Source organism: Simochromis diagramma, unplaced genomic scaffold (assembly GCF_900408965.1).
Source record: "Simochromis diagramma unplaced genomic scaffold, fSimDia1.1 OVJJ01000685.1, whole genome shotgun sequence".
In the NCBI taxonomy this organism is placed as follows: Eukaryota; Metazoa; Chordata; class Actinopteri; order Cichliformes; family Cichlidae; genus Simochromis; species Simochromis diagramma.
This window is the reverse complement of record NW_024387477.1, coordinates 2,405,236-2,421,364: the sequence shown is the minus strand read 5'-3', so window position 1 is coordinate 2,421,364 and position 16,129 is coordinate 2,405,236. Positions and strand designations below refer to the sequence as shown.

Below are 16,129 nucleotides of genomic sequence, written 5' to 3'. Positions count from 1 at the left end.
GAATCATAGCATTTTGCTTTAGATGAAAACTAATGATGAGGTCAAATTATAGAGACTGTAGTAAACAATGTTCTTTTATTGGAAACAGCTGGAGAGGGTTCCAGCATTGTGGAGAAAATACGTCGTTTTACACAGAACTCTGTACTCACAAAGCTTTGTCATTGAGCTCTATACACTCGTCAGTAACTGAGCAGAACCAGTTTCAACAACGCAAGTGTTTTCACTGAGGACAATGACTTGTAGAAGACAATGCAACTGAAGCAAAATAGAAAATGAAACGCAAATTATGATGTTTAGCCTAATGCAAAAGTCTTGTGGAGCAAAACCGAAGTCAAGTCCACTGCTTACAACAGCAATTAATCTAAATACTTAAACGGAAGTGCTAAAGCAAAGGCCCAGCCACTCTGCTCATTGAACTGAGTGAATGTTTATATCTGTACAGTAAACACGAAGCAACAGCCAACACACGATAGCTCAGCTTAGTATGAAGACTGCAAAGATGGATGAACCGCTAAAAAAAAGGTTAGAAAATGAGCCTGCCAGCACCTCTAAAGCCCAGGAAACATGCTGTATCTTGTCTTTTGGCAGGGACCACATGAACTCATGTTGTCAGTCTAGTCTTTATGCTTACAATAACCTTACTGTCTACAGGTTCTACAATTCTAGAGTTTTCTCATTTATCTTAAAGGACTCTCATTTATCAGAAAGGACTAAATTTATTAAGTGTCTGAAGGCCTGGTGTGTTTGTGCTGCTCAGACTTTAATATCTTTACGGGATAGATAAAGCAGTAGTTCTTCCTGGGTCTGATGCCCCATCCAACACTGCACAGGGTACAGTCTGGTTTGATCTGCCATCTTGTCACATGCCTTTGTCTGCATTATTTAATAAAAGATTAATGGGGGAACAGCACGGAAAAAAGGCAACGTCCTCGCAGGATAAACATCTTCCATTCTCCCACTGCTCTCTTCCCAGATGTTAAAGAGCTTTTACATGACTTTTGTTATTGTCTAACCCATCTCTGTTACACGAAGGCGCTCAATGCGAGCCAAAGGGCCATAAAAGGACATGAAAAATGTATAAAGAATGCATCCAGATAACACAGCTCCACATCATCAATGCATTACCCCTCCTTTCTCCTCATTCTTTTTACCTCTCGTCTCATTATCTCACCATCCCTTCCTTTCTCCATCTTTGTGCGATTCCCAGTCTCTTGTCCAGCTGCGCATACCTAACTGGGAACATGGCCTTTAAAACTTTGGTATTTCCTCTTGACCCATTCAGCCAGTCCACGCCTGCGCGATCAGCAGGAGAAGGTGACCGTGAAGGAAATTAGTCATGAATTTTTACTCCTGAACTCCAAAGAATGTGGCTGTGACCTACCCTTGCAATGCAAAACAATTTGAGAATGTTTCAGAGCCGTGAAAGGCAGCATTATTTGAATTTCTGGTTTAAAGGTGTTGGGTGACAGATGTTAAAGTTATTCAGTACTCATTAAAGTCAAGCTCAAAACTGAACAACGTACCTACACTTTTTATGAAGAAGCTAGCATTAATGCAAATGCTCGGCATGCTGTGAAAAGTAGCAAAACAAAATTCAACAAACTTGATTAAAATAAATTCCTCAAGAGTTTATCCGTCTCCAGTCCAACTGCACCTGCCGAGTGACTTGGCAGGACTGTTGTGAAAAGTGATTCTAGAAATAGATGCAGCTACTGTATAATGAATCCATTAGCCATTAAACATACAGATTGCTTTCAGTAGCATCTCAGTGAATGGGAAGAGAGCCACAATAACCATGCCTTTAACCATAGCGGTGTACCATTTACTATTCATCAAGTTCAAAACCAGTATACTGCAACACCTCTATGCATATGGTCTCAGGTTACAGTGCTGTTTAATACTGGAAATCCATGCCACATTAGCTAGCCAGTGCTAACACGCTGATACCGCCGTGTATTAGCCTGTCAGCTACTAAGAAAATAACAGCTTTAAATAGTATCTTGACTGGTCTCCAGCACAAAATAGACAAAAAAAAAAAAAAATATTGCTGTTGGTTGGTTGTCAGTGGGAAACCCTATTAAAGATAATGAAAACAGTCTGTCTAACTTTATCTGCCCCCAAACACAAACCTTGAAATTCCCAGCAATGCATTTAGTATTCAAGTAGTCACGATTTAATCCCATCAAGCATTATAACAAGCCGTCGAACTACAATGACCTTTAACACTCAATATGATGCTGCACTGCTCTGCGTGCTCATATCACAGAGGAGCACCAACATAATGTCTGATATTCCCAAGCCTTCAGTTTATGTAAACATAGAGCCTGAAAAATAAGTTACTGGGAGACAGTGCAGATGAAGCATGAAGTGGCAGTTACAAAATGTGGTTTCATTTGAAATGACTGAAATAAAACAAGACACTGCTTGTTGCAAAGCAATTCAGAGTCCCAGATAAGTCAGAAGACAGCTTAGCTTTTTATTCCAACATTGCATTCATCTGAAACAAAGTGATCAAGCAGAAGATAAACATTGGTGACAAGACATTGGTGTTTGAATCCATTCACCAGGCACTAAAAGGCAGCTGAATGTTGGTCAGTTATTTATTGCTACAGAACATATATATGCTCGTCCCTGCTTTGCTACTGCCACAACTGCAACACAAGTCTTTGTAAAAAAATAAATAAACTGGACCTGCGATCACGTCCAGGTCACTTCATAACTCTGAAAGTTACCAAATTAAAGGCTGGTGCATAAAATGTAGGGATATTGATTTTATGTAACTTGGAGTTTGAGTGGTTCAGACTTAAAAAAAACAAACAAAAAAAACCAAAAACCTTTTAAACAACAAACTGCAAAATGTTTTTCACCCTGAGGTTTGGTTCAAATTGAGAAATCACTCCTTTGCATTTGGAGGTTCCTGTCAACATCCGGCTCTCGTTTTCTTTGCCACATTCTCTCCTCCATCTCCTTTCCTCATCTGTCAGTGCTCTTAGCAACAAGCCTTACATGGACTCAAGACAGCAACTGACCAAACACTTTCAGTCACTCTACACAGTCTACATTCATTTCCAGCTGCATCACCATTTCTTCTATACAAACTCAACCTACAGTAGTTGCATAATCAGTCTTGGACCAGAAAATCCCAGTGGGGACTGGTGGGAAAATGAGAATATACCTTATCATCAGCTTTGATACTTTTATTGTGGAGTTCTACTCTACTGCTGAGCCAAACTGGAAAATGACATCAGATTTAAACAAAAAACTATCTGGGTTAGGGAGATTTAAACATTAGCTTTGCTTCACTTACTAACCGCAGACATATATTAACCACAAAAAAGATTTCTGGTTTGACAGACAGGGTGCTTCGCCTCCGTGCTAGGGCTCTGGCTGGGCCTTGGGGGCTTAGGTCCTTGTTGGTGTGTCGCCGAGGTTGTGGGCGGGTGGGGGCACGGGGGCTCAGCCCTGGCGCAGGGGGCCTCTGGTGCATCAGCCTAACTAGGGGGCTCTTCAACTGACAGGGAGTTTGTTCCATCCTTGCAGGAGTCCACTCTGCAGGTGGGGAAGAGTCACAGGAGAGGTGGAGAATAAACTTAACCTGGGTGTCTACTGTCTTGTGCAGTCTGGGAGATGATTGAATGTTAGGGTACAGTTTCCTCTGCGGTGGGGTCAGGTGGGCTGCCCCAGGTCCTGTGGGGGCTTGGCAGTCCCGCTCCCGTAGGCCCCGGTCTGGATGGGCCTGGGCTCCCTTGCCTTGGTGGGTGCCAAAGGACGGGGGTGCCTACTGGGGTCAGCGGGGGAGCTGAAAGCCCATAGAAGTCGGAAACATTTAAAATGTTTAAAATATACAGGGCATCCAATAGTACTCCAACTATAATGCTGTTGTAGCCACTTAAATACCAAATGCTTCAGTTTGCCCTGACTGAAATAATAATCTCATGACTTCAATTTAAACGCAGGCTCAGCCTTAATTTAGTGCATTCTGCCAAAATGCACTTGAATAAAATATAGTACAAAAGTCTTTTCTCATTTTTCCCCATTTCTAAGTTGTAAGTGATCTTTAAGAAAAGCTACAAATTCATCAATATGGATGAAGGAGGTCAGAAGAGAGACAAAGTGAGTATCTACAGTCATCTGTACAACACAATAGAGCCTCTGTCATGGTTTGGTGGTTCAGCCAGTGGTGGCGATATTGATGGGATTATAAACAGAAAATATTTAATCATCCTGTAATACAACCTAGAAAGTGTCTGATTGGCAACGGTTTCAGTTTTCAACATGACAAGAACTCCAAACACACAGCCAAGGGAGTAAAAGCATACCTGACAGCAAAAAGCTTCTCCCCAGAGCCCAGACCTCAACATTATTGCAGCAGCGTGGCATCATGTTAGCAAAGAACAGAACAAAAAGGCAGAAACATCCAAAGAAGAGCTTTAAATGTCCTTCAAGAAGTCTGGAGAACTATTTTCAAAGACTACTTAAAGAAATAACAAGAAACTTTGCCTAAGAGAGCTCAGGTTGTTGAAGAATAAAAAAGGTACCCAGACTAAATATCGGCAAGCTTGTTAAAATTGTACAAACACTGTTTTTGCCTTTTAGACTGTTGTTAAATGTATGTTTACCCGAGGTGGGAAGTAACAAAGTATTTCTACTTCGTTACTTTACTTCACTTGAGTAGTCATTTTTCTGACCAGTTTTTACCTGCTAAAAAACAGACTGAGGTAGACTGTGTTATTTGAAGTTTGCATGAAAACACTGTGTTTAGTACAGGATAAACAGGTTACTTTGCTGTACTGTGATGGATTTAAAGCATGTGAGTGATGCAGAGGCTGTAGTGCTGATGGTCAGAGTTAGGTTACATAAAAGGGTTGCAGAGATGAATTTGAAGTTAAACTGATGATCCTTAGATTCATTTACTGAATTCCACCTTCATATGAACCTTATACCATCTAGAACAGGGGTGGGGAACTCCAGGCCTCAAGGGCACAGCTGATTCAAATGGCTAAATGACCTCCTCAAAATGTCTTGCAGTTCTCCAGAGGCCTGGTAATGAACTAATCATTTCATCCAGGTGTGTTGACCCAGGGTGAGATCTAAAACCTGCAGGACTCCGGCCCTCGAGGCCTGCAGTTTGACGCCTCTGGTGTAGAGGGTGGAAATCGGATGGAAATCAGCCAGGACAACTCATGAAACAGCTTTTGACACAAAGATAAGTAAAACTCAGCGCAGCAGTAGCAGCAGGTCAGCTGACCACAGCCTGTACATGAGAATCTAATGGCTCCCCATACTGAGCCAGTACAATTGATTTTAGGGTTCCTCCACCTGCTGAATCCACTGTAAACTCTTCCCTACACATTTTCACGTTGAGAGGCAAAGTCACCCTCTACAATGGAGACAACAGAAAATAGAGCTTTTTGTTCTGTTTCCCTTCTTTTTCCCTGCTCATGTTCTACTTACCTGAGTGAGAATTTAGACTGAAATAAAGTTAGTTTCCCCATCTACTTATTTTATTTAATACTTTAATATAGCCCAAGGTTCAGTTTGCTTTTCATAAAAATAAGAGGTAGAAACGTTCTTCGAGGAGCTACCTTTACTTTCTTTGAGTACGTTTCAGAGCCTGTGCTTTTTACTTTTACATGAAGTTGAATCTGTACTTCTACTTAATTACAGGATGCTTTTGCCACCTCTGGTGTTTACACACCTTTCATCAAGCTGGATGCACTCATTTCACATTTTCCTGGCAAAACAAGAAAAGAGGAGAGACTCAAGACTTTTGTTCAGTGTTGTATGTGTGTGACACACACACACACACACACACACACACACACACACTCTCTATTTGTTCAAGCTCCACTCAGGCGGCTGTAAAAGCTTTCACTGTTCAACTGTCATGAGGCTGGGAGGACAAAGACAAAGAAAGTTGAAGGGGGTATCAGTGTAACCAGCACCACATCTACACAGCTCTGTTACAAAAAAAGACACTTTACTGTAGTCAAAAAGCTAAAGGCACTCATTATGCTGAGCCTCTGTGGTCCAATCACACTGCCAAGCCCAGCGTCCTATATTTAGCCAATTCAAAGCATTAAAATCACAGAGGACTTCAATCAGCAAGAACAGAAACATGCATCCAAATTTAAATGAGGAAAAAACTCTTAACACGGCCACAGCTATGCAGCATCAAACCTTAATGAGCAACAACATGAACTGATCCTGTTCCAGGAAAACATACAGGAAATCATGCTCATCCACCTGATTGTAGTGTACAGCACACATGACAAAAGCGAGTTTGACTCAGAGATTTACGGACTAATCACTGACTTCCAGTCAAAACCCGTCTTGCGAGTTACTCAGTTGACTGTTTGTTCCCAAGCGAGTCACTAACTGTGGTGACAAAAAGAATACAGACTGATTTGACCACTGCATTAAAAGACTGTGTGCAGGATGCAAATGCAGGTCAGTGCACTCTAAGAGTTTTTATTTTTCTTGCTGCATGCACTTGTAGTCATACCGTGGAAAGCAAAAAAAATGAGTGGAGCGCAACAAAGAAAACACATTTTGTGGTACTAGCAGCAGTCAGCGGTCTGCATTATGATAGAGTTTTACACTGAAAATGACAAATCCCGTGGAAAGGGCCGACACCACCCATATCCTGTGACACAGGTTTGCAGAGACTGTGTTGATGACCTGAGTGAGCAGTTTGATGAAGCAATATCTGTGAGCAATCCAGTTTTTTGTTTTTTTCTCTTTCCTCGTGTGATGCAAGAACAAGGTGTTGCAATCTTCAGGTAATATTTTACAACTGAAACTTACTTGCGACCCTTAAAGCATCCGTACATCCCGGCCATGGTATAACGATGAGATGAAGCCAAAACGTGATTTGTGCGTTTTCCCGATGATGCCCCGTTTCTTCTGGTCTATGAATTTAAAGCTCTCAAACCCAAAAACTTGAGGTTTTTGTCTTCCTTTGCCCCCTGTATAATGAAGACTTCTCGCTCTTCGCAGTAGAAAAGATGCCACTCCACAAGAGAAGATCGCCTTCCTCCAAGTCAAACCATCCTCTGAGGTTCCTCCCACTTTTGAGTTCCACTGAAGTCAAATTTCATACTGACCTCTCTCCTTTCATAAATCTGGCAGGAAAAGCACCAAAGCTAGCCAGTCTAAACCACTCCAAGACTCGCATTCAACTGCAGCCAAAGTGGGACGATCATAATATCGTGCAAGCAGCACAAAAATAGAGTTAGAAAAACTGAATCGCCCTTTAAAAATGAACAATTCACCAGAGAGAGAGGAAAACGTCTCTTCCCCCAACGACCACGTCCCACAAAAGAAGAACAAATTCTTTGAGTGGTACAATGCAGTGATGAAAACAATGAACTATAAATGACTGACTGGCTGCTGCATGCTTTGCTCCTCTCCTCCCAGTCACCACGACTGGTAATGCTGCTGAAGCACAGAGGGAGGAAAGATAAAGAGGGAGGAGAGAGGGAGGGAAGAGGCATGTGTGAACAAGATACTCCCCCCACGACCTTATCCTTCACTGTCTCTTTCTACTGTTTAGATGTAATTAACCAGTGAGTGCCAAGTGGTTTATTGTTAATGTTTACTTTTACTAATATTACCTCAGATGTTTCCCCATAAAGACAGTGAGCAAAAAAGTATAAAGTGTGTTGTTATTTGCAGTAACAGCACACTTTATATCCAATATAGCCTTTATAGTTAACCCTAAAGACAAATGATTACAAATCACTGTCAATTGTTATATTGATACAGCCGGTTAAGACCAAACCTAAAGAAATGTTTAAACTGGGCACAAACATGCCACTGTCCTGTCTGTCCAATATGAAGCTGGAGCCAGCTAGTTCTCGTAAAAAAGTAAGAAAATCTACTAGTCTTCACCGCTGAACCTCATTAGTCACCATGTAAATTCCAAGCAGCAAGCTCCAGGACTGGAAAAAGAAAAACAGAAATCAATCTGAAGAGGAAGTGATGGAAACTGTGGTTTCGTAAATGGCCGATTTACTCCCTTTTTATAACAGTTTTGGTTCTTTTTGGTAATTATATCCACAAATAATAAAAAATATATTTAAAACAAGTAAGTGCCTTAACCTGCATTCTTTTTAATAGCCACCAACAGATGATAGCGGTGGTTGCAAAAAACACTTTGGCCCTCAAACTTGATTTCAGTAAACTCTTTCCTGGTGACCCATTCAATTTTACTAATTAAAATATTAAGTTGATTTTGTGTATTTTTTTTTTGTCATTTTGCATTTCAGAAAAGTAGACTTCCCTAGCTCAAGAAGTAGAGCATCTACGAATCAGAAGGTTGGTGGTTTGATCCCTGATCCATGCCAAAGTTTTTTGGGCAAGATACTGAAGTTAGTGTGTGTGCGAATGCTAGATAAAGACACTTAGAACAGAAAAAAAGTGCTTCTATGAATAGTTGTAAATGAGGTATAAAGCGTCTTGAATATACTAGAGTAGAAAAGCGCTACATTTCCATTTACCATTTAGCTGTGACGGACAAATTGTTAGCTGGTGAGGATGCAGGTTCACGGTCTCTTATCAAGACAGCAATAATAAAAAATGGTCATCTTTAAAACCGGACTTCCCGACTAAAACCTGTCACAGAAATTGCATCCATCTTTAATACCATCTAATAGATCAAGGCTCAGTGTTTTGAATTAGCAGGGTTTGGCTTCTTCAGCAGTAGCTTTAGCTGCTAGCTATCTACGGGGCTTCACCTATGCCAATTTCAACCATGTTTGCTACCTTTAGAGCCATTTAAATACAATAGTCAGACAAATAAGAAGACTTGGAGTACAGTTAATTTCAATTAAAAAAAAACAAAAAAAAAACGACCAATGCTTGCTTTAGTTTTCTTGCTTTAGTGAATGAAAATGCTGCTTAACCTTAAACACAGAGACATTGCTAATCCTAAAAAAGCCTTCAAAACAGAACTGTACCATCACAGTAGGTACACCCATGTTTAACACATCATCTGTGGTCATTTACACACAATGATGATGTCCTGACTTCATATCCTGGGCTACTTTAGTGCTGGTATGTTTACTAAGCTATTTGTTTCTATTTTTTATGCCAAGTTATGCTAGCAGTCTGGCATCACCTGGAATTAAACCATAAACTCTCCGTTACAATACATTTGACCACATGTCAGGGTTTAAAAATTAGTGGAGCATTTCAGTGTCCTTCAAATACAAAAGGACAGAGCCCAATGTTCTCTGCATCTCAGTAGGAGGCCTAGCGGTCGCGCAACAGCCTGTCGCAGCTAATCGCTATAAGTAGGAAGCTTAACCACCAACAGCCACTACAGCTCAGAGCGCTTACACTGTGTGTGAGTGGCTGTGAAGTGACTAGGGGCTGATCCTGAGATTTCCTGCTACAACACTGAGTCAATTTTAGCTAAGAGGCCAATTTTTTAAAATGATCATTAGAAGATCACTATATATCAAAACAACTAGGAGCTGTATGCCGTTATCTATAACAGAGCATGTGTTTACATGTTTAAACAGTTAAAAATGTTGTCGGAGTGATAAGAGTGAAAGTATAAAGTCTTGCTTTGTCACACTACAGACATTTTTATCTTAGTGATCTTATAGTGACACAAACACACAAATCACATGAATCATCATGGTGTTGACATAGTAATGCTGTTAGTGGAACGGATTTCTCAATCCCAACATGCCCAGACTGAATACTGTCTGTGTGATTCAGTATTCACTTCAGACATGTCAAAGCTTTAAAAGTCACTCTGTCTCTCTCTGTGTGTGTGTGTGTGTGTGTGTGTGTGTGTGTGTGTGTGTGTGTGTGTGTGTGTGTGTGTGTGTGTGTGTGTGGGGCAACGCTGTATCAGTTCCAGAGCTCAACAGCTCCATTTCAACACAATAATACACAAACACACAGATCAGTTTTAGCATGCTGGGATTGTTGGGAAATGTCTTTACTCATGCGTACACACCCTTAGCATAAAGTCCTACCAAGGACTGAAGTTGTGTAGACGGAGGATTTCCACCGATTTAATCTACGGGTTAATCGGCGTGTCCACCAATAAATTCACTGCTGAATTGGCTTTAGTTGAGATTAATGCCTGAAGCAGGCTCTTGGGATTTCCCATCCTGGTATAGTCTGTGCATTTGTTCATTTCTAGTCTGTTTTCTTTGAATCATGTCTCTCCCTGACACATTTGTTGTACAAAACATAATTAGTAGAACAATAATTCTATCACCTGCATTTTTTCATATTTTAAGTCTTTCGAGGAACTTTAAAGTGCCGTTGGATGATTCAGTAGTGAAATAGAAAGAAAAGGCTCAAAATTTAAAGAAATCTAAAGTCTGCTTCCTGTCACAAAAAACTGGGTCAAACCAATTAGAAAAGTTAAGTTGGTGCTCGGCTGCCAGGCAGCAGGAAAGGAAGTGATGTACAATTTTGATTAGGCAATACACCAAACGCTGCACAGACAGCACTGTAGTAATTAGGAGGCTATCAAGCTGTGTAGGGCCCCAATGTTTATGTGTTTTCTTATTCATCTTCTCTTTTTCAGGCCATTCATACTCATAGCCCCTCAAACTAAACAGCAAAAGTTTAGAAAATAGCACGCTTATTGGTAATACTCTCCTGGTGTATTTCACCAGTTTTCGTGACTGTACCTCGAGTCTCGCACCACCGAAAGGTCAAAGGTTAGAGATGCTATCGTTAGGCTTGGGTGCCGAACTCGGTGATTTTTAGGGTAACAACCAAATTATGTCCATACTGAGTGTCAACAACCATAAAACTACTAATCATCCAAGTTAACAATGAACAATTTGAGATTTGAACCTTCATAGTGCCCTAGTTGGAACAACCAGTGCATTACTTTTAGCTTTAATGAGTCATGTAATCCAAGGATGTCAAACTTAAGGTACAGGGGCCAAAATTGGCCCGACAAAGACTTCAATCAGGTCCACTGGAAGGCTTTGGAAAATGTAAATGAGTGAATCTTTATCTGTATTTTTAGAACTTCTACAGCTTTTCCTGCCAATAAAGACCTTTTTAAAAACTTTTTGAACAAACAAAAGCAAAAACAGTCAGTCTGTGGTTAGAAAGAAATTAAAAATTCTGTGAATAACCAAAAACGTTATCTTTTACAAATACAGGACAGTCTGAACAATGAGCTGTCAGGACTTTTTCTGTAATTTTACACATTTATCATGCAGAAAAACTGAGATTTACTGTTGAAATTTGTTGTTTGCGTCTCAGGAATTCAATGTTTAGTTAAATGTCTTCACTCAACCCACTTAAGTCCAAAGTGGGCTGTATGTGGCCCATGAAGTTTTATAGCGGTCACAGAACAACATCAGCATTTATGACCTCCGCTAAAGTTTGGCAGCGTTTGCCTGTGTGTCATTCAGTCTGTAAACACAATAGATCAAAAAGTTTTGAATGATTCTGATAAAACTTTGTCAAGGTGTAGAGTGGGGTCGTGTTAACGAGCCATTCAAATGTAGCCTCTCAAGTTCAACCTAATGATTTATTGGGTGAAAGCTGATTACAAGCCTTAAAATTTAGAAACTGTGATTCTTACAAGTGCAGTGTAACAACATATAGAAAGTAACGCATAAAGATTTGAAATATCATGTCACATTTGAGCTCCGACCTTTTTTCAAAGTCAGTGATAACAATACTATTTAAATCTATGTTACTTACTGCCATTGTGTTTATCGACAGCATATAGACATAATTATTTATATATTATCTAATTATCACATTACAGTTTGCATCCAAATATGATGCCATTGTGTCATTTACATTTCAAATCCGTCTTTCAAGTTAACTCCACAATGTGTTACATTTTTAAAGAAAGTACCATCAAGAGAAAGAGCTGCATTGTTAGTTATAATAATACTATATAATATTTCTAAGCTCAGGTTACTCACGTCCACTTATTTACAAATCAACACCTGTTATGTGTAACCAGAGTAGACATCGGTCATGTTACCCTCATCTAATTTTTACTGCACTACAAACTTCTTAAAGTACCTTTAAGAAGAATAAAGAAAACAAACTTAATATATACAACATACATACATACTATTCCCTTCAAAGTAAATACTGCCCTGAGTGAGGCGCTTTGCTGGAGGTTTGCACTCTGAGTGCTTCTTGTTTAGAAATGCATCTCTGACTATTTGACGTATCCAAGTCCAATATTCACTCTTCCTTTAGCTCTGTGTTGTTTTCCACCAGGTCCTGAAAGTGATAACGTGTTCAGGTTTTGTGATGTATGAAGCTGCTGAGTTTTTATTTAAAGTCTGGTGCTAAACTATTAGTATACAGTAGGTCTATAAGTTACATTAATATAAACAAAACTGGAATAAAGGCAATTAAAGTGATCAACAGGCCATAAAACCAAAATATTAATGAGAGCAGCTTTAACTCTACATGTGGGGTCTGTCTGTTTTCAGGTATCAGTAACACATCCAACTGAGGCAGCTTTTAAAATGAACTCAACTCACTAAATCTCTGAGGAAAAATAGACTCCAGCCAAAGGAGATTTATAACATCCATTTGAGTAGGTTTCCAGAGTCTCTGTGTACACAAATTTCTCAGTGCAACTCATCATGGCATGGCGAGTGTATGCTGCGCATGTTCGTATGTGAACAAGCATGTGTGAATCAGACAGCTTTCTGTTTATAGAGGCACAAGGAATGTCGGTCAGTTTCCCCTGGAAGAGGGGGGAAAAAAGTGGATACTGGTATTTCCTGAAACGACCCTGAGTCTGGACCCACTGAGAGAGAGACTGAAACAGTGACGGAGAGAACGGACGACTCGCAAAGAAACAACTAAGAGATATGAAAATGTGTCATCTGGATCCATCGGGGATGAAATACATTGATAGAAGTGAGCAAATTATAAGTTCAGCATGTTTTCAAACAAAAAGTCTAAAAATAAAACGAATCTTTTTTAATTTAATGAAACTTAATATAATCAGTGATGGACACCTCCATTCATTAAGCTGGAGCCACCCTCTGCACAGCTGTGGCGTCTTCTCTGAAATGACTGATGGTTTTTCATGCAGTGCTTGTCCCTCCTACCTACCGTGATGCCAGAAAAGCCTCCACTCGGCTGAAATGCCCCAAGTTAGATCTCTGGACTTGTGGTCAACCCGGAGGCCTTGCTTCTCTTCTCTATTCTTTCCATCCCCTTCCTCATCTCCACCGCTCCTTTTCCCTCGGCTGGCTCCGGTTCTGCTTCCTCACTCACCCTCAGCACAATGCATTCTCCTTCCCCTCCGGTTTGTGGTTTCTGCGCGTCGCCTATTCTCTCCAACACAACGCACACAAGCTGATCTAGATATCTCTCCCTGTATAGAGGAAGAGGAGGGGAATCACATTGCTCTGAATTCCACCTCACATCTGGAAACCATCTTCTTCCTCTCCCTCTTTTTTTCCCTTTTCTTGCCAGTCTCTCTCCCCCCTTCTCCATTGCTCTATGCTGTAATGTAAATAGGCCTGTAATCATACTCCTGCCCTTAGCCCGCCGTGCTGGGTGGTGGTGTGTGTGAGAGAAATCTTACACAGAACACACTTCGCCAACAAGCGGAGATCCCCGTCTTCCTTCCCTCTATCTCAGGCCCCAGCTGAGCTTTATGGGGCGATAAAAACAAAACCCTATTCTTCAACTCTATTTGCATCAATTGCATGCGTGTGTGTCTTTGAGTACTAAAGCAACTGGAGGCCCCTTAGCCACTAATACAAAGTATATAACTGAATGCCGATGACCTAATGACCCGAGAGTGAAGATTTTAAGAGTGTCATCTCATTGCTCCATAAACTGAACTCAAGGAGAAGCAAAGGTACCTTTGTTTAACTGAAGCAGTGAGGGTTTATTCTTGGGGTACAACACACTGTTTTCCCCCTAAAACTGTTAAAGAAGGTTTTGTTTGGGTACAGTTGTCATGGCAAAGTGAAGTGCTTCTTGGTTTCCCAGCAAAACCTGGCAAGTCCATCATTAACACTACACGTTTTACTTTCTTAAAGGACCAAACCAAAGTTTGCTCATTACTGCCTGTATGTAACCAACACTTTAATTGAACACAGACTGCTAAATGCTGCCAAAGATATCGGTATTTAGCAACTACTGTGCTCATCAGCTAAAAACTTAATGAATCCCATTCGGTTTGAGAGACAAATTACATTGAACTTAGAAATTCTTCCACAATCTCAATAAGCTTTATGGGATAGCTGCTCATGTAGTCGCTCAATACTGTAGCGGTTCACACATTCGCCCAACAAGTTAAAGAAGCCGGTAAAATACCTACCAAATCCAACCGATGGAGCTATTTATAGTGTAGCTGTCCATTAATACAAAGTTTTGACTGATGACATTTAAATTTCCATCATTTCTATTCCCACCACACGACACCAGCCCAGTGTGCAGCGGCATTCAGTGCGAAAACAACCTGAAAGTTTCAACAACTATAGTTCCTCTAATGACCACTCGAGGTTGGCTTTAAAAGTGATCGATCCCCAGGGTACAGAAAAGTTTATCACTGAAACTCCCAGTGAGCACAGAGGCCTTCATCATTGATAAATGGAAGAGGTTTTGAACCACCAGGACTCTTCCTATAGCTAGCCGCTCAGCCAGTCTCAGTGATCGGGGATAGAAGGGCCTAACACTGACACAGCTTCAGCACTGCTCTGTCGGCGTTAGACGAACATCCCAGAAGGACAACCATTATTGCAGTGCTCCACCAATCAGGCCTGTATGGTGGAGTGGCCAGATGGAAGTCACTCTTCAGTCAATGCTGAGGAGACAGCCAGAAAATCTGCCTGGAGTTTGCAAAAAGATACCTGAATGTTGTTTCCCAGACCACGAGAAACAAAATTCTCCGGTCTGATAAAACAAATATTGAATTCTTTTGCCTGAATGCTAAGCATCATGTCTTTAGAAAACCAGGCACTGCTCATCACCTGCCCAATGCCGTCCCTACAGTGAAGCATGGTGGTGGCAGCATCATGCTGTAGGGATGTTTTGTGACAGGGAGATTAGTCAGGGTCCAAAGTTAAATGGAGCAATGTACAGAGACACCCCTGATGACATCCTGCTCTAGAGTGCTCTGGACCTCGGACTGGGTGAAGATTCATCTTCCAACAAGACACAAACCCTAAACCCACAGCCAAGATAACAAAAGGACCGGCTTCAGGACAACTCTGAATGTCTCAGCCAGAGCCCAGAATTGAACCTGAACATCCCTGCAGAGATCTGAAAATGTCTGTGCACTGATGCTCTCCATCCAGCCTGATGGAGCTTAAAGGTTCTGCAAAGACAAACGGGAAAAACCGCTCAAAAATAGGCGTGCTAACTCCTGCCACAATCGCTTCAGTAAAGTACTGAGTAAAGGCTGTGAATACTTATGTGCATGTTATATATATATATATATATATATATATATATATATATATATATATATATAAATGAATTTAATCTATTTTGGGAGGCTGTAACACAACGAAATGAGGAACAAGCAAAGTCCTGTGAATGCTTGATTGAATAGGCTGTCTCAATGCTAAAGAGGTTTTCCAGGACTTTAGCTGACACGGATTTGTTTTTCCTGACTTTGATGAGCAGGGTGGCAGATGAAACCATCCAAAAAGATTTCCTGCCTCCGAAGTATAATCGATATGAAAAGATAACGCTCACTCAGGCTGCACAGGAAGCAAGAAGTTAGGTTTTAAAGACCATCCAGTTACACTCCGAGTCAGACACACAGGAGCATGTTCTGTCAAATTATGAATGACTGAATTGTCATGACAGCACTCCCTCACAAAGAAAAACTATTTTTTTTTTTTTTTTTTTTTTTTTTTAAAGTGACCTAGTGATGGACGACCTAATCAGACCTTTAATAAAGAAGACTTTGACAGTTGACAGGCCACACACACTCTCACAGAAGCCTATTTCTCCAAGCTTCTCAATCCGACAACCAGCAGACAAACTCGTGCATCTTCATTCAGTGTGATAATTGGATTTACTGCCAAGTACTGAGTGATACCACGTCATTATTCATCAAGATCTCAGAGCGCTTTGACGTGTAATGGGAATCTGCTTTGTCGTCACTTCCAGAACAAAGAAACAACGCAGT

The 16,129-nt window shown here is 40.8% G+C and overlaps 1 protein-coding gene across 7 annotated transcripts in view; it reads right to left on the bottom strand.

Moving 5' to 3' along the window:
* Positions 1–16,129, bottom strand: part of zgc:66433 (uncharacterized protein LOC321250 homolog) — a 47,424-nt gene that overhangs the window by 30,098 nt on the left and 1,197 nt on the right. For 2 of the 7 annotated variants that reach the window (XM_040015180.1, XM_040015181.1), the window contains exon 1: positions 13,087–15,357. The exons of 3 other annotated variants lie outside the window; for them this stretch is intronic. Coding sequence is in view for 2 of the 4 variants with exons in the window: in XM_040015178.1 (XP_039871112.1) it covers positions 6,808–6,842 (35 nt within the window). In the remaining 2 variants the exon portion in view is untranslated. Of the gene's footprint in view, positions 1–6,807; positions 9,762–13,086; positions 15,358–16,129 lie in introns of those variants that run through there. 2 more of the 7 variants (XM_040015178.1, XM_040015177.1) reach the window with 2 other exon arrangements.